Source organism: Myxine glutinosa, chromosome 12 (assembly GCF_964187855.1).
Source record: "Myxine glutinosa chromosome 12, kmMyxGlut1.1, whole genome shotgun sequence".
Lineage (NCBI taxonomy): Eukaryota > Metazoa > Chordata > Myxini > Myxiniformes > Myxinidae > Myxine > Myxine glutinosa.
In genome coordinates this window covers 61,017,366-61,036,367 of record NC_136272.1, presented here as the reverse complement: position 1 = coordinate 61,036,367, position 19,002 = coordinate 61,017,366, and the positions used below count along the sequence as shown (strand labels likewise).

At 50.5% G+C, this 19,002-nt stretch overlaps 1 protein-coding gene across 3 annotated transcripts in view; it reads right to left on the bottom strand.

Moving 5' to 3' along the window:
• Positions 1 to 19,002, bottom strand: part of LOC137437456 (radial spoke head protein 4 homolog A) — a 55,364-nt gene that overhangs the window by 3,091 nt on the left and 33,271 nt on the right. For 2 of the 3 annotated variants that reach the window (XM_078766848.1, XM_068131793.2), the window contains 2 exons: positions 8,683 to 8,815; positions 8,421 to 8,538 (listed from right to left, as the gene is read on the bottom strand). In XM_078766848.1, coding sequence (XP_078622974.1) covers positions 8,421 to 8,538; positions 8,683 to 8,815 — 251 coding nt within the window. The remainder of the gene's footprint in view (positions 1 to 8,420; positions 8,539 to 8,682; positions 8,816 to 19,002) is intronic. The other variant, XM_068131794.2, reaches the window with a different exon arrangement.

Genomic DNA, 19,002 nt, shown 5'->3' with positions numbered 1-19,002 from the left:
GGCCTTTGCCGCGTCGCGAACGATTTGAAATCGAAGTTAAGTGATTGTTCCCATTTGTATTTTCGTTAAAACTGTATTTATTTATGGTGTTGTACGTATATTGTGTCCCGACGAAGATTTTTCGGTGCAAATCTTTCATACCTGTATTGAAAATCGTGTTAATTCGTGTCGTGTCTTGAGGCCTTGTACAGTGTGCACTGTACAACCTTGAGGCTTTGTTTTTCTCTCAGTGGTCCGTCGTTTGAGATCCAATAACTTTCGTTCTCTGTATTCCCAGTCTTTTCACCCATTGCCTACTTCCTTGTGTAAATCTCATCTCAAAAAAATATATAAAAATAAAAAAAATATTTCCTTCTCTGTTCTCATTCGTTTATTCATTCTTATTCGTTCGTTCGTTCTTCGACCACGTGTTTCTCCCCCATTTCCCCAGATAGTTTTCACTCATTAACCTTCAATGTTTACACTTTCCCCTCAAGTTATGTATTCCGTCATATTTTATAACACCTTTTTCTTCTTCTTCTTTAAAAGGCTGCTTTCGACTTGCTCACCAAATCAATTCATCCCAAAAAAAATATCCATCTCCTATAGTGCCTTTTTTCTACATTCCCTAAACTCTCCTGCACTCCATCCTCCATCCAGCATCCTTAAACGTATTTTTAACTCGAAGGTCACAAGAAACTCATTTTGCAATAAATGTTCGTTTCCCATAAATTGTACACTTTCAAAAATCAAATCTCACCCCTCCCCTCCAAATCTTCCCCACAACCCCTCCCCTCCAAATCTTCCCCATCACCCCTCCCCTCCAAATCTTCCCCATCACCCATCCCTTTCAAATCTCCCCCCTTGCCCCCTCCCTCCTAAACTACCCCCTCACCCCTCCCCGCCAAGACGCCCCCTCACCCCTCCCCTCCTTGACTCCTGCCTCACCCCTCCCTTCCAAATCTCCCCCATATCCCATCCCTTTCAAATCCCTCCCCTTGTCCCTTCCCTCCCAAACTCCCCCCTCACCCCTCCCCTTCAAATCTCCCCACCCTCATTGCTTCTCAATTTCCCCCCTCTCACTCCCCCTCCTCAAAGCGTCCTCCCCGCTTCTTCCCCCTTCAAACTCTCACCTCCATCTCCCCCAACCTTCTGCCTCGCTCTTCCCCCTCCTCAAATAACACCTCATTGTGGCTCACCCAATCACCATCAAACCTTTTGTCCGCCCCATCCTTCCCTTTCTCCGAGCTATTCTGAAATCTCTGACACACCTTCAACAGCTCTCCCTACCTCTTCCACCTCTTCCACATCTTACCCTACCCCTCCTCCCCCCTGTTCTGTATCTGATGCTCCCCCTTCCTCTTCATTAACGGTATGGACCTCAAACATCCGGGGCCTTCGTTCAAACTTAACTGATCTCTCCATACAGGTTGCTTCTGTCAAACCAGACGTGATCTGCTTAACAGAAACTTTCCTCCTTTATGATGTCTCTGATTCCATAGTATCTCTCCCGGGCTACTCCCTCCTCCGGTATGATAGACCTGAGCCTCGTCCTGGAGGCGGGGTTGCTATCTTTATCAAAAACTCTCTTCCTCACTCGCCCTGCACTGCACTCTCTCCACCTCACCCCCAGGAATACCTCTGGCTACGGCTTCCCCTTCGCTCCCACCTCTTGTTCATATGTGTGTTGTACCGTCCACCAAACAGTGATGACTCCATCTACATCTCGCTGTCTGATGATATGGACCAACTTCTATCTACTCATCCCAACTCTCTCTTCCTCATATGTGGTGATTTCAACTGTCATCATGCCAGTTGGCTGGGTGTGGGTACCTCTCTCACCAGCCATGGCTCTTCAGCAAAGGACTTCTGCGACTCACTGGGACTGACACAATCTGTCAATTTCCCGACTCGGATCTCAGTCAACGGAACATCTTCTCTTCTTGACTTGGTTATGACTAACTTCCCTGAAAATGTCTGCTGCTCTTCTTCTGCTCCGATCGGATCATCTGATCATGTCCTTGTTAAAGTGGACATCTCTCTGACCATCCTCAGGGAGCCTGCTCAGCGTCGACGAGTCTGGCATTTCACTCAGGCCAACTGGCACGGTCTTCAAGCAGCCATCAATCATCTGGACTGGTCTCCCATCTCTACCACCTCTGACATCAACTCATCCTGGGAATTCTTCCAAAGTAAATTGCTCTCTCTCATGCACAGATTTATCCCATCTCGTCTTCAGTTGTCATACCCTTCCTCCCGTCCATGGTACACGGAATCTTGTGGTGAGGCTGTTGCCCAGAAACAACTTGCCTTCGTCTCCTGGAAAGCAAATCCAACGGAAGGAAATCTCATTTCCTTTCACAAAGCCCGAAACAAGTGTGTGTCCACCCTCAGGAGAGCCAGGAAACAATATCTCTCCGTTCTCAAGACCGAACTCTCTTATCTGTCTCCCTCTTCCAAATCCTGGTGGCGTCTGGTCAAATCCGTTTCTGGTGTTTGTTCCCCCTCCATCCCCTCCCTTACCTCAAACGGCTACACAGCTGACTCCGCACGTGAAAAAGCTGAATGCCTCAACTCTGTGTTTGCCTCTAAATCTTGTGTCCCAAACCCATCCCTCTCTGTACCCACCATACCCAGTCGTACCCTGCTGCTCCTGGACTCCGTGTCCTTTCCTCCTGACAAGGTGGAAAAGTTTCTGTCAACCCTCGACTCTGATTCTGCAACTGGACCCGACGGCATCAGCCCACGGGTCCTAAAATCCTGCTCTGCTGCTCTATCTCACCCTCTCTCTGTTCTCTTCACCCTCTCTTTTGCTCAAGGTCAACTGCCATCTGCTTGGAAATCAGCCAACATCACCGCTTTGCACAAAAAAGGTGCAAAAACAGATCCTAGCAACTACAGACCAATCAGCCTTCTCCCAATTATCAGCAAAGTCATGGAATCCATCATTGCTTCGGATATGAAATCTTTCCTCTTCTCCAATGGCTTGATCTCTGATCATCAATTTGGTTTCAGACCAGGTCACTCTACTCTGGACATGCTGCTTCTGCTGTCTCAACAATGGATGGAGGTCCTCAATGCCAAACAGGAAATTAGAGCTGTCTCCCTCGACATATCACGTGCTTTCGATGCGGTCTGGCACCCCGCTCTGCTCACCAAACTCTCCTCCTTTGGTATCCATGGAAATCTCCACGCATGGCTGGCGGACTTCCTCTCTAGTCGTCGTCAACGTGTGGCCCTGAATGGGTTTCTCTCATCTCCTCTTCCTGTTCAGGCTGGAGTTCCCCAAGGCAGTGTTCTGGGCCCCGTGCTTTTTCTTGTCTTCATCAATGATCTCTCTGACTCTCTCGAAAATCCTCTCTATCTCTTTGCTGATGACTCCACTCTCTGCCGCTCCATTCCTCTTCCCTCAGATCGGCAGTCTGCTGCCTCCTCACTCTCTGAAGACCTGGACAAAATCACAGACTGGTCAAACAAGTGGAACATGTCTTTCAATCCTGACAAATCTCACACTCTTACTATGTCTCTCCGAAAAGATCGACTGGACAACCCTCCCATCTACTTTCTCAACAATCCTCTCCAAGAAGTTCTGTCGCTCAAGATTTTGGGTCTCACTATCTGCCATGATCTTTCTTGGGAAAACCACATTTCCAAGCTGGCCTCCAAAGCCAGTCGCCGACTGGGCATCCTCCGTCGTGCGAAGTCCTTCCTCGGCACACCTGAGCTCCTCACCACATACAAGGCTTTCATCCGCAGCTCAATGGAATACTGTTCTCCCCTACGGGCCGGTGCTCCTGCCTCACACCTAGCTCGGCTTCACGCTGTTGAAACCAAAGCTTTCAGAATTATTGGAATCTCCCACGATGAAGCTATCTCTGAGGGCCTTTCACTCACTCACCGCAGGCAGGTAGGTGGTCTTTCTGTCTTCTACCGACTCCTCTCCGGCCTTGCACCCCCAGCTCTCTCTGTGCTCTGTCCCCCAAATATTCCTACAGGTCGCACAAGATCTGCCAGCAACCCTCTGATGGTTAAACTGCCGAAATCTCGGCTCTCTGCTCACCTTCACTCTTTCATTCCTCTTTTCTCCTGCCTCTGGGACAAACTCCCTCACTCCCTTCAATCCCACTCCTCCCTCCAGGTCTTTAAAACAGCTGTTCACCACCATCTCTTATCTTCCCCCCATCCAAAACCTTGATCTTTTCTACCCCCGCTAATTCACCCCAGATCCACCTTGTTTGAAATTCCAACTTCTTTCCTGGAAGTCCTGGCAGTGTCCATATGTTTTATACCTCTCCCACCGCCCCCTTCCCATGCCCCCCCCAAATCCCTCACCCTCTCTCAGATCTCTCGATGTCTCCATGTCTCTCGGTCCCTGCTCTCAAATGTTGTGTTTGTGTCCTTCCCCCTCTCTCCCCATCTTGTCTACCGCTCCCGATGTTATATGTTTTATGTGTCGGTTTGTCTTTCTGTGTGATTAATGTTCGCTCTTTCACGAGCCTCGATCTTGTATACAAAAAAATAAAAAAATAAAATAAATAAATAAATAAAAAACACTTTTGTCTCCACAATTCTTTATTTCACTGTTAATATTACAGAACCTTTGTTTTTGATTCAGAACTTAATATTTCCTTTTAAATCAGAAAATAAAAATAAATGGCATTGACAAATTATTGACACCCGAGAATTAATATTTGGTATCACGGCCTTTGGACAAAATAACTGCAGTCAAACGCTTCCTATCGCCACGAATGAGCTTCCTCCACCTCTCTACTGGCAGTTTGGCCCATTCTTCATGTGCAAACTGCTCCAGTTCTCCCAGATTTGAAGGGTGTCTTCTCCCAACTGCTGTTTTCAGATCTCCCCACAGGTGTTCAATGGGATTTAGATCTGCACTCATTGCTGGCCACTTCAGAACAGTCCAGTGTTTTGTCTTGAACCATTCCTGGGTGCTTTTTGAAGTGTGTTTGGGGTCATTGTCCTGCTGCAAAACCCATGACCTTTGATGGAGACTCAGCTTTCTGACACTGGGTTGAACAGTGCGCTCCAAAATGGCTTTGGTAATGGCAAAATTACCAAAATGATTGGTAATCTGATTTCATGATGCCATGCACACATTCGAGGTACCCAGTGCCAGAGGCAGCACAGCAACCTCAAAACAGCACTGAATTTCCTCCATGTTTGAATGTAGGAAAGGTGTTCTTTTCTTTGAAGGCTTCATTTTGTTTTCTGTAAACATAGAGATGATGTGCTTCACCAAAAAGCTCTAATTTGGACTCATCTGACCACAGGAAATTCTACCAGAAGGATTTTGGTTTGTTCAGGTGTGTTTTGGAAAACTCCACTCAGGGTTTCTTAAATCTCTCTCTCTCTCAGCAGTGGGGTCCTCCTGGGTCTTTTTTTTGTTTGTTTTGTTTTTTGTATACAAGATCAAGGCTCATGAAAGAGCTAACATTAACCACACAAAAAATCAAACAGACACATAAAACATATAATAAGGGGAGCGGTAGACAAGATGAGGAGAGAAGGGGAAGCACAAACACAACATTTGAGAGCAGGGACATCGGGATATCTGTGGGAGAGGGAGGGCTTGGGGGGAGGAGGCGTGGGAAGGGGGGGGGAGGGTGGGAGAAGTATAAAACACAAGGACACTGCAAGGACTTCCAGGAAAGAAGTTGGTATTTCAAAAAACTGGATCTGGGGTGAATTAGCGGGGGTAGAAAAGATCAAGGTTTTGGATGGGGGAAGATAAGAGATGGTGGTGAACAGCTGTTTTGAAGACCTGGAGGGAGGAGTGGGATTGAAGAGAGTGAGGGAGTTTGTTCCAGAGGCGGGAGAAAAGAGGAGTGAAGGTGAGCAGAGAATCTTGATTTTGGCAGTTTAACCATAAGAGGGTTGCTGGCAGATCTTGTGCGACCTGTAGGAATATTTGGGGGACAGAGCCCAGAGAGAGCTGGGGGAGCAAGGCCGGAGAGGAGTCGGTAGAAGACAGAAATACCACCTACCTGCCTGCGGTGAGTAAGTGAAAGGCCCTCGGAGTTAGCTTCATCATGGGAGATTCCAATGATTCTGAAAGCTTTGGTTTCAACAGCGTAAAGCCAGGCTCGGTGTGAGGCAGGAGCACCAGCCCAGAGGGGAGAACAGTATTCCATTGAGCTGCGGATGAAAGCCTTGTATGTGGTGAGGAGCTCAGGTGTGCCAAGGAAGGACTTCGCACGACGGAGGATGCCCAGTCGGCAACTGGCTTTGGAGGCCAGCTTGGAAATGTGGTTTTCCCAGGAAAGATCATGGCAGATAGTGAGACCCAAAAGCTTGAGTGACAGAACTTCTTGGAGAGGATTGTTCAGAAAGTAGATGGGAGGGTTGTCCAGTCGGTCTTAAACCCCCTTTACCATAGAACCCCCTTTCATTGAGTTGGTGACGGATGGTGCGAGTTGAAACTGTCATACCTTGTATCTGAAGATCAGCTTGAATCTGTTTGGCAGTTGATTTTGGTGCTTTCTCCACCATTCGAGAAATCCTTCGCTGCAATCTTTGATCAAGCTTTCTCTTGCGGCCACGTCCAGGGAGGTTGGCTACAGTGCCATGGGCCTTAAACTTCCTGATAACATTGCGTACGGTGGACACAGGAACATCAAGATCTCTGGAGATGGTCTTGTAGCCTTGAGATTGTCCATGCTTGGTTACAATCTTGTGTCTGACCTCCTCAGACAATTCTCTGGTTTTCTTTCTTTCCTCCATCCTCATTGCGGTACACACAGTGACACAAAACAGCAGAATGACTCCTTTTCTCTATTAAAACTGGTTGAATGATTGATTTTTATATTGCAGGCAGGTGCAACTCACCATAGGTGAGTTCAATTCCAAAGTAAAGGAGAATCACCTGCTTGAAATCTAATTATTTGTAACAACTTCTAAAAGGTGCCAATAATATTGTCCGGGCCATTTTAGGATTTCTGTGCGGAATAAGCTAAGATTTAGTATTTTTTGCACTTTTCGTTTTGTTCCACTGCAAACAAAAGAAATACGAATGTCGATAACAATTTTTTTTTTATTTCAACAATTCTCTGGAAGAAATGGTGCATTACTTGAAAAAAGTGCAGGGGTGCCAATATTTTTGGCCACGACTGTATGTAACCACCATGGCCCGTGGGAAGCATGGGAGAGCTGATGTTTCAGGGGGTTTAACCCTACGTCGGAGCAAAAAGGTTAACAACTGAAATGTCAGCTTCTGTTTTCCATGGTGGTTATCATTCCTCAATCAACGATTTGTTGATTTAATCTATGGATCTACCCACTAACGGATGTAGATGGAAACTATTCTTCACCAGCAAGACTTGCTCATTCTACAGGGAGCAGTATATGTTCTAATTTCCATTCTTTGAATCCCAGAAGGTATTGTTGAACATTAATTCGACTGTTCTCTTGTGAAAATGAAAGTTACATTGTGAGCATGAAAGGTTATTTATTCCACATGATTTGCGAGCATGAAATATTGCCATTCCACAATGTAACATTTATGGAAACAATTGCACAAATTGTTGATTTGACATTTATTGAGAATTGCTATCTCCATATTGCACAAGCAGTTTGTGAAAATGTCAACTTTGTCCTCTTTAAATGGAATGACGCATCTAATTTGGTAGTTTTCTTACACCTGAATGTATGGGCTCAGAGATAGCACTCACCCTTGAGATGTCCCATCTGAGTTCAACATCATATGGTGATATGATTCCCCTACAAACTGTGGCTCTGGTACTTCATCAGCAGGGCACTGGATCATAGAGTGTGCTGTTCTTTCAGAGGGGACGGTGAGCCAGATATCCAAACTGCTGGCATTTGTTGATGGACTTTAAATATTCCATGATGCCATTTGGGCAGAGGTTAGAGTATTGTGTTTCAAAGGTCGAACCGTTTTAGATCATCCCGGTGTTTCATGGGCAGGGTGATTCATCAAAGTGTGTGCTGTCCCTCGGATGGATGTTAAACTGGGTGTCCCGTCTGCTGGCATTAGTTGGTGGATGAGCTGTCGTTGGCACCCAGGCCAAATTTAAAAGTTCCTGCACACTTATTCCTGAGTATCTTGCATCAGAATGACCTGTCCAGGATTGTAATCCGAGCCAAGAAACTTTCGGCAGAACACACACTGGTACATGTATGGATGGTACATGATGATTAATTGTAAGTAAAACGGATTCTTTTTGAGACCTTCAAATTTGATCCATATCTCATGAAAGAAATGGGATTTAAGATAAATCAGATTGTTATATGAAGCTTCATTTGATAAATAAATCTGTGGCTTTGCGTACACATCAACCAATAAATGATCTCACTTATCATTGCATCACCGTGTTTGAAACCATAACTGAAAGGTTTCGCACAGTGACCGGAATACGAGTCCATTTGGGTGGAATGACCCAAGTCAACAAAAATGCAACTCTTACTTGCCAATGCTGAAGGTGTAAGCACCAGGCCACAGGTTGGACGTGACCACCGCGAGGGCAAACTGCGGCAACAGGCTGCTGGTGGCCCGCAGGGTCCACGGTGGGTGTCCGTTTAGCTCTGCGGAGCACCCGGGCATCCCATAAGTGTCTGAACTTCAACTTCATTACAGACAGAATCATGAGGTCTACTTCTGGGAATCGACTAGCCTCATTGTGAGCAACATTTCTCACGATTTGTTTTGCCCGGCACAAGCAAACTCACCTGCATCCTCAGTAAGTGGGGTGAGTAATGGTGGCGCAACCTGTGGTTCAGGATGATTTGATTCACTGTCCTCGTCCTCCTCTTCCGACATTTCATCCTCGTGTTTTAAAGGGTTCCACCAGGAACAGCGACCCTGCAGAAAGCCAGAGGAACCTGTTCAATCTCGACCATGAACATGGTACACAAAATTATTTCAATCCGCACTCAAGACTGGTTTATTGATGAATGTTTTCAAAATCTCAAGAGATCAAGGCCATTGGCGGTTTGGCTCAGGTTTAAGAGGTCGATGGCATATGCAGACCTTTTTGTACTGGCTACCTGTGGGGATCTCTGTGGATAAAGCACTCACATATTTTACTATTTTAATCAGGTTTCTGTCATTCAAATCATTTGGCCACATTAGTAGTTGATGGAGACACATGAGCTACCAAGAAGAATGCTGCATTTACTTTTTCTGTCATCTACGTTTCTTGTCCTATTTCCTCATCTATTGTTGCCAGGTATTTTAGCTTCCTCTTCCTGTATCTACTTTTGCTTCTACCCTATTTGCTAGGTAAAGGTGGATTGCTTCGCATTCTGCTGTTAACCCTTCGAGGCATGCTAATAGTGATCGCAAGTTCAAATCCTATTGTTACTGTCCTTGTAATTCACAGATGGGACACAACACAGAAGTACCAATCTTCTTCTTCTTCTTTCATATGCTGTAAGTTGGATTGAAACAAATTAAAATCGAATATGAAGATAAGATAACGATTTGACGGCATCTAACAAAGGTTAGATACCTACCACGGCTTACCTGCCTACATAAAACAAAAAACCGACGTCACATTTTTAACAAACAGCTCAGCTGATCAATGCCAATGGACCAAACCCTCAATGACGTCACATAGTGTTTTATTTTTGTAAAAGGTAAGACAGACGTAAATACTGTACCTGGTAAAAACTAATATTATATGAACGTTTAAATCCTATTTCGATATATTTAATTACTTATCAGTACAATGTAATGACTTTTGATAACCGCATACTATTTGTATTTTCACAAGAACTTTGAAATTGACAAAGCTGACTATCAACAACAACACCAACACCACCTCCATTCAAATCAGGTCAGTCTCTTGACTGCCACTGGTAACACGTAACCCAGTGCTACCTGTCGGGTAGTCGGCGACTAAGCCGACTACCCTCACTGGTTTTCCAGTGAGGAGGGGGACTGCGACACCTGCAGTACTAAAAACAATACCTGTAAAAGGGTGGATGAGCTCCTTTAGGGAGCCAACGACCATCCAAGTAAGGAGATGGTGTCTGCTAAAACACACCCATCTGGTTTTGGACTGTTTTTTTAGGTAGTAGGTTGAAGACAGCAACTGCCCAGGGTGGTACCACTGTTCGCACTTCAGAACGTTAAAGTAATTCCCGGAACCATCTTGCACTCTCCATGTCAGGATTGCTGGTCTTACTTTCTGTCTCACTCAAACTACAGATACCGGACTAGCTTCAATCTCTCTTTCTTACAAATAAACATCACACACTTTTCATCACACTCTTTTAATCACACTCTTTTCATCACACTCTTTTCATCACACACTTTTCATCACACACTTTTCATCACACTTTTCATCACACATCACACTTTCAACAATCCTCTCCAAGAAGTTCTGTCGCTCAAGCTTTTGGGTCTCACCATCTGCCATGATCTTTCTTGGGAAAACCACATTTCCAAGCTGGCCTCCAAAGCCAGTCGCCGACTGGGCATCCTCCGTCGGGCGAAGTCCTTCCTAGGCACACCTGAGCTCCTCACCACATACAAGGCTTTCATCCGCAGCTCAATGGAATACTGTTCTCCCCTATGGGCTGGTGCTCCTGCCTCACACCTGGCTCGGCTTCACGCTGTTGAATCCAAAGCTTTCAGAATCATTGGAATCTCCCGCGATGAAGCTATCTCTAAGGGCCTTTCACTCACTCACCGCAGGCAGGTAGGTGGTCTTTCTGTCTTCTACCGACTCCTCGCCGGCCTTGCTCCCCCAGCTCTCTCTGTGCTCTGTCCCCCAAATATTCCTACAGGTCGCACAAGATCTGCCAGCCACCCTCTGATGGTTAAACTGCCGAAATCTCGGCTCTCTGCTCACCTTCACTCTTTCATTCCTCTTTTCTCCCGCCTCTGGAACAAACTCCCACACTCACTTCAATCACACTCCTCCCTCCAGGTCTTCAAAACAGCTGTTCACCACCATCTCTTATCTTCCCCCATCCAAAACCTTGATCTTTTCTACCCCCACTAATTCACCCCAGATCCACCTTGTTTGAAATTCCAACTTCTTTCCTGGAAGTCTTGGCAGTGTCCATATGTTTTATACCTCTCCCACCCCCCCCCCCCTTCCCATGCCTCCCCCCAAAGCCCTCTCCCTCCCACAGTTCTCTCGATGTCTCCATGTCTCTCGGTCCCTGCTCTCAAATGTTGTGTTTGTGTCCTTCCCCCCCTCTCCCCATCTTGTCTACCGCTCCCGATGTTATTTGTTTTGTGTGTCTGTTTGTCTTTCTGTGTGATTAATGATCGCTCTTTCACGAGCCTCGATCTTGTATACAAAAAAAAAAAAAAAAAAACACTTCATCACACACTTTTCATCACACACTTTTCATCACACACTTTTCATCACACTCTTTTCATCACACTCTTTTCATCACACACTTTTCATCACACACTTTTCATCACACACTTTTCATCACACACTTTTCATCACACACTTTTCATCACACACTTTTCATCACACACTTTTCATCACACACTTTTCATCACACACTTTTCATCACACACTTTTCATCACACACTTTTCATCACACTCTTTTCATCACACTCTTTTCATCACACTCTTTTCATCACACACTTTTCATCACACACTTTTCATCACACACTTTTCTTACTCATTTTCACTCCTTACATTCTCTCTTTCATTTCTCTTTATATCTTCAAACACTCTCTTTTCTTCACTTTTCTATCGATGCAGTTATTTTATTGAAGGCCTGGCCTCAATGACGACTGGAGTCCGTGACTTGAGCCTTCAATAGAATAAACGAGATAGTGAAGGAGCTGGGGCTCCCACGTCGATCGGAAGAATGGACGCGACAAAAAGCTGGAATTCATCCGAGTTGCTTTAATCAAACCAAACACTCAGGCACTCTAAAAAGCCCGTTTATCGGGCAGCAACATATATACATATTGTTATGAATTTGGTAGAGCAACATCTAGAGCTAGGTAGATCTGAATAGGTAGGTATTCGGCTGTCGTGACAGGGACTCTACATGTAATAAGTTCTTGATGTTTAGGCGTTTGTCGGGGGAAGATGTATTATTGTGGACCTACCTGGAGGTTCGAGTGTTAAATAGTGAGGGATTAAAGGTAACGCCCCTGTGAGTCTCACCTAGTAGTCAAACCTTTGTCCATTATGGCACTGCAAACCACATAAACATTAGTTAGGTCCTTAGCGCAACATTAAATAATTCCTTTCCCTGACAATGACTTCGGAATAAATGGACAGGAAACCAGGCCAAAAACACCGCCACAATTGGCCGCCACCGTTTACACCTCCAAGGCCTACAAACCTCGCCTGGCACGTGTTATAACACAAGGACCGCGGGGGTCGGTGAGCGAGAGTGGAGCATGCCGCAGAGGGCGTGACCGGGGCGAGCCGGCGAGTTGGGAGGCTATGATTGGCTGAGGAGTGCGCCAATGTGACGTCGTCGGCGAGAGATATATGGACGGTCGGACGCCATTTCGTGACACACGGCGACACACACGGCAGCACACGGAGTTCGGCGCAGTTCGTTGAACAGTTGGCACTGAACAAAGCAGTGAACAGTTGGCACTTGGCTGCCAGCACTCCCGCAGAGAGTCGAGTCGAGTGGAGTTCAAAGGAGTCCTTCCTGGCCCTGGTCGAGTGGAGTTCGTTTGCTTTGTGCAGCCCTGCGTGGGACCGTTGGAGCAAGGGAGCTCGTGGTGTGGGTGTGCCGTTGAACCGACGAGGCCTGGTGGCGGTTGAGCGTGGCCGTGTTACAAGAAGACGAAAGGAGCCAGATAAGCCCGAGCTCCGCGTTTACACTTTACCTGACGAGACGTGTTATTTTCGTACTCATAATCTCCCTCGTATCGTGTTTGGTATCTGTTGTGTGTGGGATCCCAATTTAGGCTTATTAGAGTTATTAGTATTACCGGCGCGGGCTTTTTCACTGTCTTTACTTTTCAATAATAAATCCTTGTATTATTTTCTGTATATATCTGAACGCAGTTTTCCTGGGTGTTTGATTTTAATAGATAAGGCGGCGGGGGGGGGGGAGCTTCGCCGTGTCCGCCATTCCGCGCGTTTAACTTTGTGTTGAGCTTGAATCCGCCATTGAGTTTTCGCCTCGGGAGTTAAAGTCTCGTAATTGGTCATCCGTAACTGTGGTGTTAATCACGGTTGCGTAACAACCAGGTTTATGGGAGGAACGGGGAAGACAGTAGGGACGTTTGTTGATTGGTAAAGTAGATGTTTATGGGTAGTGTTGTGTTTTGTGGATACAGTAAGGGGTAAGGGAGGGGCCATGTAGGTTACCTGGTGGGGGGGGGGCGTACGGTAGGAACGTACCTGTCTCGCCTGGTTCCCATGTGCCCCCAGTGTGCATTACCTTACATTGCGTGCACTTTTGCGCCCTTACCACCTTACTCACTTGTCTTTTCTTTTGTCTCCCACCTCCGAGGATCTGGCTTTGGGGCAGAGAGAGAGAGGAGAGAGAGGTGCTGGCTCCGCAGTTGTGGGCCTGCACTTTCGCTGCTTGCTGCCTGGATCGATACACCATATGGACCGCAATGTTTGTGGCCGCCCACCATGGACCGCAGTTCTGTTGCGGCCAAGCACCACCCATTGATGGACCTCTGGGTCAACGTGGCACCTTTGCCAAACAGGTGAACCACTTTTAGTTGGCCCCCTGACGGCCACAATACAGAAATGGACGCGGTTGGCGCCTTTCTTTATTTTTGAAGGAAGTAAGAAGGCCAAGTGCACCACATGAAGGCAAGACCAGCGGCAGACCATCGGCCGGCTGCGACACCACACCGTGATTTATAGACACTTTATTGGTGCACCGGATGGTGCTGACTGTGTGATGGGGTGGTGCTTTTGGTGCTTGGAAGGGGTGCTCTGCACGTTATTAAAGGCCGTAAGGCCACAGAGCACTCGTGGGTTGGTGTATCGATGCTGGCATGCGTGCTCTCTCTATGCATAACATCTGCATGTGTTCCTCCAAAAACAGGTCCTGGATCGTAGTGTAAATAGCAGCGTAGTCTTGTGTAAATAATGCTCCCTACCGGCTGTATGTTTAGTTTGCGAATTCTTTCCGCAATTCGGTTATCCTGTGGGTGTGTTTCTGTGAGGAGAAGGGTGCAACGTCGCAGGGGGACATATTTACTCATTTGTGAATATCTGTAAAACTGTCGCACTCAGGGTAGAGTTAATAGTAGAGGGAACTACATCTGAGTGCCACACTAAAATAGGTAAAAATTTATCGGGTCGGGACGCCCCGAGGGTAGAGAAGGGTGCAATGTTGCGGATATGGCATTTGGCCTCCATATCCGCTTGTAAATATTCCCCTATTTCCCCAATACTCCCCAACTATCCCCAATCCCCCATTCCCTAGTCCCATTGTCTGTAAACAACACTCTGTAGAACCGACCTTCCCCTTTTTCCCCCATTAAATGTCGTGCCCAGGTCCACCGCATCTCACGTAGACAACTTTCGGACATCTTGCTAGTTATTCTTAGTCTATGTCAGTTAAGGACTCGTTTCCATTAATTCTGACTCTTCGTTGCACCAGAATGTGATTATATGGCACCAGTAGTGAGTTTAGGACCTTCCCATACCTCCTCCCATCTTCTTCCCCAAACAACAACTACAACAACAACTACAACAACTACAACAACGGCGCGCGCGGGGAGTGTGCGTCCTCACTCCGGCTCGGTTAGCCGCCATTACCCATGTGCACCGACGGGGTTACCACGAAGGGGCTGCCTGTCGGCCCCTCGTCAAGGGCGGAGCCGGTAACCCCCGCACCCAATGAGAAGCAACGGGCCGATTCCATCTGGGGCGGAGCTAACGAGCCGAGGGCGTGTCACTCCCCGCCGGATATACGCAGCGACTTACCGGACGTGACGGGAGATGCGCCCCCAGCTTGAGAAGACAAGTCACCACCTCCGAGCGCTGAGTGAGACCTCCCGCATCTTTGGACTGGACCGGGTCGATTTTGCCCCTGAGCCAAGGTGCACCTTGAGCCATCGAAGACCTGCCCCTCCTTGCCATCAATCCCCGTGTGAGTCAGTTTTTGTCCCGTTTGTCTGTCGTCTGTCGGGGCTAATATAAGAGTGTGTCTAAGTGCCTGCCTTTCTATGCTGTCCCTCTTGTCGTTGTAATCTGACCTTCCGCCCTAATATAACCTCCTCCGGAGGTCTTGAGAACCGTATCCCTGGTGTCGTGTCATTTTAATCCCAGCCGTTGTGTCCTTTTCCTTCATTGATTTAGTGTAGCGCGACTCGGCAACGTTCGAGTATAATCGGGTAACTTGTGCGGACACGGCGGCCATTCCGCTCGGCCCACCATAACATCAAAGTCGTGTCTGTAAAAATTGAAAAAGCTGGAATTCATCCGAGTTGCTTTAATCAAACCAAACACTCAGGCACTCTAAAAAGCCCGTTTATCGGGCAGCAACATATATACATATTATCCCAGAGCGTTTGCCCAGGAAAGGCGAGAGGGGGCGTGGCCCAGCGTCCTGGCTCCGGCCTGGCAAGTTGAGGGCGAGCCTGCCCGGGCATGCCCGGGTGTCCCGACCGAGGCCTGGCAAGTTGAGCGCGGGCCTGCCCGGGCGTCCTGGACGAGCCCGGCATGGTGATCGCTCCGCGTCCTTGATAGGTGCAAGGCGATTGTGAAAACCCAGCGGTAGCCGCTACACACGTCCCCCCAGAATCGACTTGCACCGGCAGGGTCAATTTGAGAGGGGTCCTGATGACCTGGCCGAAGCGACCCCTGGCGGGTCGTGGGAGGGGGTCCAGTGTGGTGGTGGGCGGTCGAGTGGGGGGCACCGTGGACGGGGGGCGGCCTCGCCGCGGCGGAAGGGCCACCCGTGGTGGGTGGTCGACGTCCACGTGCGCCGGCTTGAGGCGGTCCACCGCAATCCGGTCCGACCTGCCGCCGATGTCGATGACGAACGACTTGTCGTCCCGTTGCAGCACCCGGAAGGGCCCGTCGTACGGCGGCCGGAGTGGCCCCCGATGTGCGTCGTGACGCACAAAAACATACTCCGCTGTGCGAAGTGCTGGGGGGACGTAGGACTGGGGGTCACCGTGGTGGGATGTTGGCACGGGGGCAAACCGTCGGGCGGCCTCCTGGAGGTCCGAGCGCTGGTGAGCTGCGGACCAGGGACTGGTAGCGTCGGGCACGAATTCGCCCGGGACGCGTAGCGCCTGGCCATAGACGAGCTCGGCGGTGGATGCCTGGAGGTCCTCCTTGGGGGCCGTGCGGAGGCCCAAAAGGACCCACGGCAGCCGGTCGGCCCAACCGCCGTCTTGAAGGCCGGCCATGAGCGCGGCCTTCATGGAGCGGTGGAATCGCTCGCACAACCCGTTTGCTTGGGGGTGGTAGGCCGTAGTACGGTGGAGCTTGACCCCCAGGTTGCGGGTGACCGCGCCCCACAGCTCGGAGGTGAACTGTGGTCCGCGGTCTGACGAGATGTCCGCCGGTGCGCCAAAGCGGGCGACCCAGGTGGCGATGAAAGCCTGCGCCACGTCGGCGGTGGTGGTGGAGATGAGGGGAACGGCCTCCGGCCACCTGGTGGTCCTGTCCACCATGGTGAGCAGGTGTGTGAACCCCCGTGACGGGGGGAGGGGGCCCACCAGATCCACGTTGACGTGGTCGAAACGTCGTTCGGGCACGGTGAAAGGTGCCAGCGGGGCCTGGGTGTGTCGGTGGACCTTGGCCCGTTGGCAGGCCGTGCAGGTGCTGGTCCAATCGCGGACGTCCCGACGAAGGCCGTGCCAGACGAATCGCGCCGACACCAGCTTCTGGGAAGCTTTCCGGCCCGGGTGGGAAAGGCCGTGGAGGGAGGCGAAGAGGCGGCGTTGCCAGGTGACGGGCACGATGGGGCGAGGCTGGCCTTGGGAGACGTCGCAGAGCAGGACAGTGTCCGCGAAGGGGATGTCGGCCAGGCGGAGGCCCGTGTCCGCCGCCCGGAGGGCTTGCACCGTGGTGTCGGTGGTTTGGTCCGCCGCCATAAGCGCAAAGTCCACGCCCAGGTGGACCGCGTTCGCGCTGGCCCGGGAAAGACAGTCGACCACGGCGTTGTTTTTGCCGGCGACGTGCCGGATGTCCGTGGTAAACTCCGACACGGCGGAGAGGTGGCGCTGTTGGCGGGCCGACCACGGCTCCGTGACCTTGGCCATGGCGTAAACCAACGGCTTGTGGTCGACGAACGCCGTGAAAGGTCGGCCCTCCAGGAGGTGGCGGAAATGGCGGACGGCCAGGTGTAGACCGAGGAGCTCCCGGTCAAATGTGCTGTATTTGAGCTCGTTCGGCCGGAGCTGCCGGCTGAAAAAAGCGAGTGGCTGCCAAACCCCGTTCACCCATTGCTCATGTACGGCGCCCACCGCGTAGTCGGAGGCATCCGTGGTGAGGGCGATGGGAGCGTTGAGCACCGGGTGAGCGAGCAGTGTTGCGTCGGCGAGGGCCCGCTTTGAGCTTTGGAAGGCCGCATCCATTGCTGCGGACCAGGCGATGTCGTGCTTGGCCGGCTTGCCCCGGAGGGCTTCGTAGAGGGGCCGCATGAGTTGGGCAGCGCGGGGCACGAAGCGGTGATAAAAATTCACCATTCCCAGGAATTCCTGCAGGGCCTTTATGGTGCGGGGACGCGGGAACGTGGTGATGGCCTCGACCTTGGTTGGCAGCGGCACGGCCCCATTCTTGGTGATGTGGTGGCCCAAAAAATCAACGGCCGAAGTGGCATTTGGCCGGGTTGACGATGAGGCCGTGCTCGCTGAGGCGCTCGGACAGTGTTCGGAGGTGGAGGAGGTGCTCGGCCCGGGACGTGCTGGCGACGAGGATGTCGTCCAGGTAAACGAAAAGGAACGGCAGGTCACGCAGCACGCCGTCCATCAAGCGCTGGAATGCCTGAGCCGCGTTCTTGAGACCAAACGGCATCCGCAAGAATTCGAATAAGCCGAACGGCGTGATGACTGCCGTTTTAGGGACGTCGGCCGCCCTGACAGGTACCTGGTGATATCCCCGTATGAGATCAATTTTCGAAAAAATGACCCGTCCCGCCAGACGGGCGGAGAAGTCTTGGATATGCGGGATCGGGTACCTGTCAGGGGTGGTAGCGTCATTGAGACGGCGGTAGTCGCCACACGGGCGCCATCCACCCCCCGGCTTTGGCACGATGTGCAGTGGCGATACCCACGCGCTATCGGAGCGCCGCACGATGCCGAGGTGCTCCAACGCGTCGAATTCGGCCTTCGCCACGGCGAGCTTGGCTGGGTCGAGGCGGCGGGCCCTGGCGTAGACCGGCGGGCCCGTGGTTGCTATGTGGTGCTCGATCCCATGCCGTACTGCGACGGCCGAAAACGTCGGCCGCGTGAGGGCCGGGAACTCCGTGAGCAGGCGAGCAAACTCGTTCGCCGCCGGGACGGCGCATGCCAGCTCGGTCGGCGCGGAGCTGCTCAATGTGCATACCAGGGAGCTGAAGGTTTCGGCGTTGATTAAACGACGCCGTTGGACGTCCACCAGCAGTCCGTGTGCGCAGAGGAAGTCGGCGCCTAGCAGAGCCATGGGCACGTTTGCGGTTACAAACGTCCAAGCAAAGCGTTGGCCGCCGAAGCAGAGGGTGACGTTGCGCGGGCCGAAGGTGCGGATGGTCGATCCGTTGGCCGCAACCAAGGAGGGGCCGCAAACCGCGGATTGCCTGTCCTGGTCAGAGGCGGGTATGACGCTCAGTTGGGCGCCGGTGTCGCACAGGAAGCGCCGTCCGGACGCTTTATCCGTGATGAACAGTAAGTTGCCCGTGTGGCCGGCGCTCATGGCTGGTAATGAACGCCGGCCCGGCCGTTTCCCGGCCTGCCGAAGGTGCACGGGGGTCGGCATGTCCGGGCCTTCTGTCCGAACCTGGCATGATAGTAACACCACGCTTGGTCAGGTGGAGGCCCCGGTCGTCGTGCTGGAGGTGGTCGGCTCGGTGTAGCGGCCGCCAATTGCGTCGGCAGTTCGGTCGTCGACCGTGCCGGGTGCTCGGGCGCCATGGGTGTTG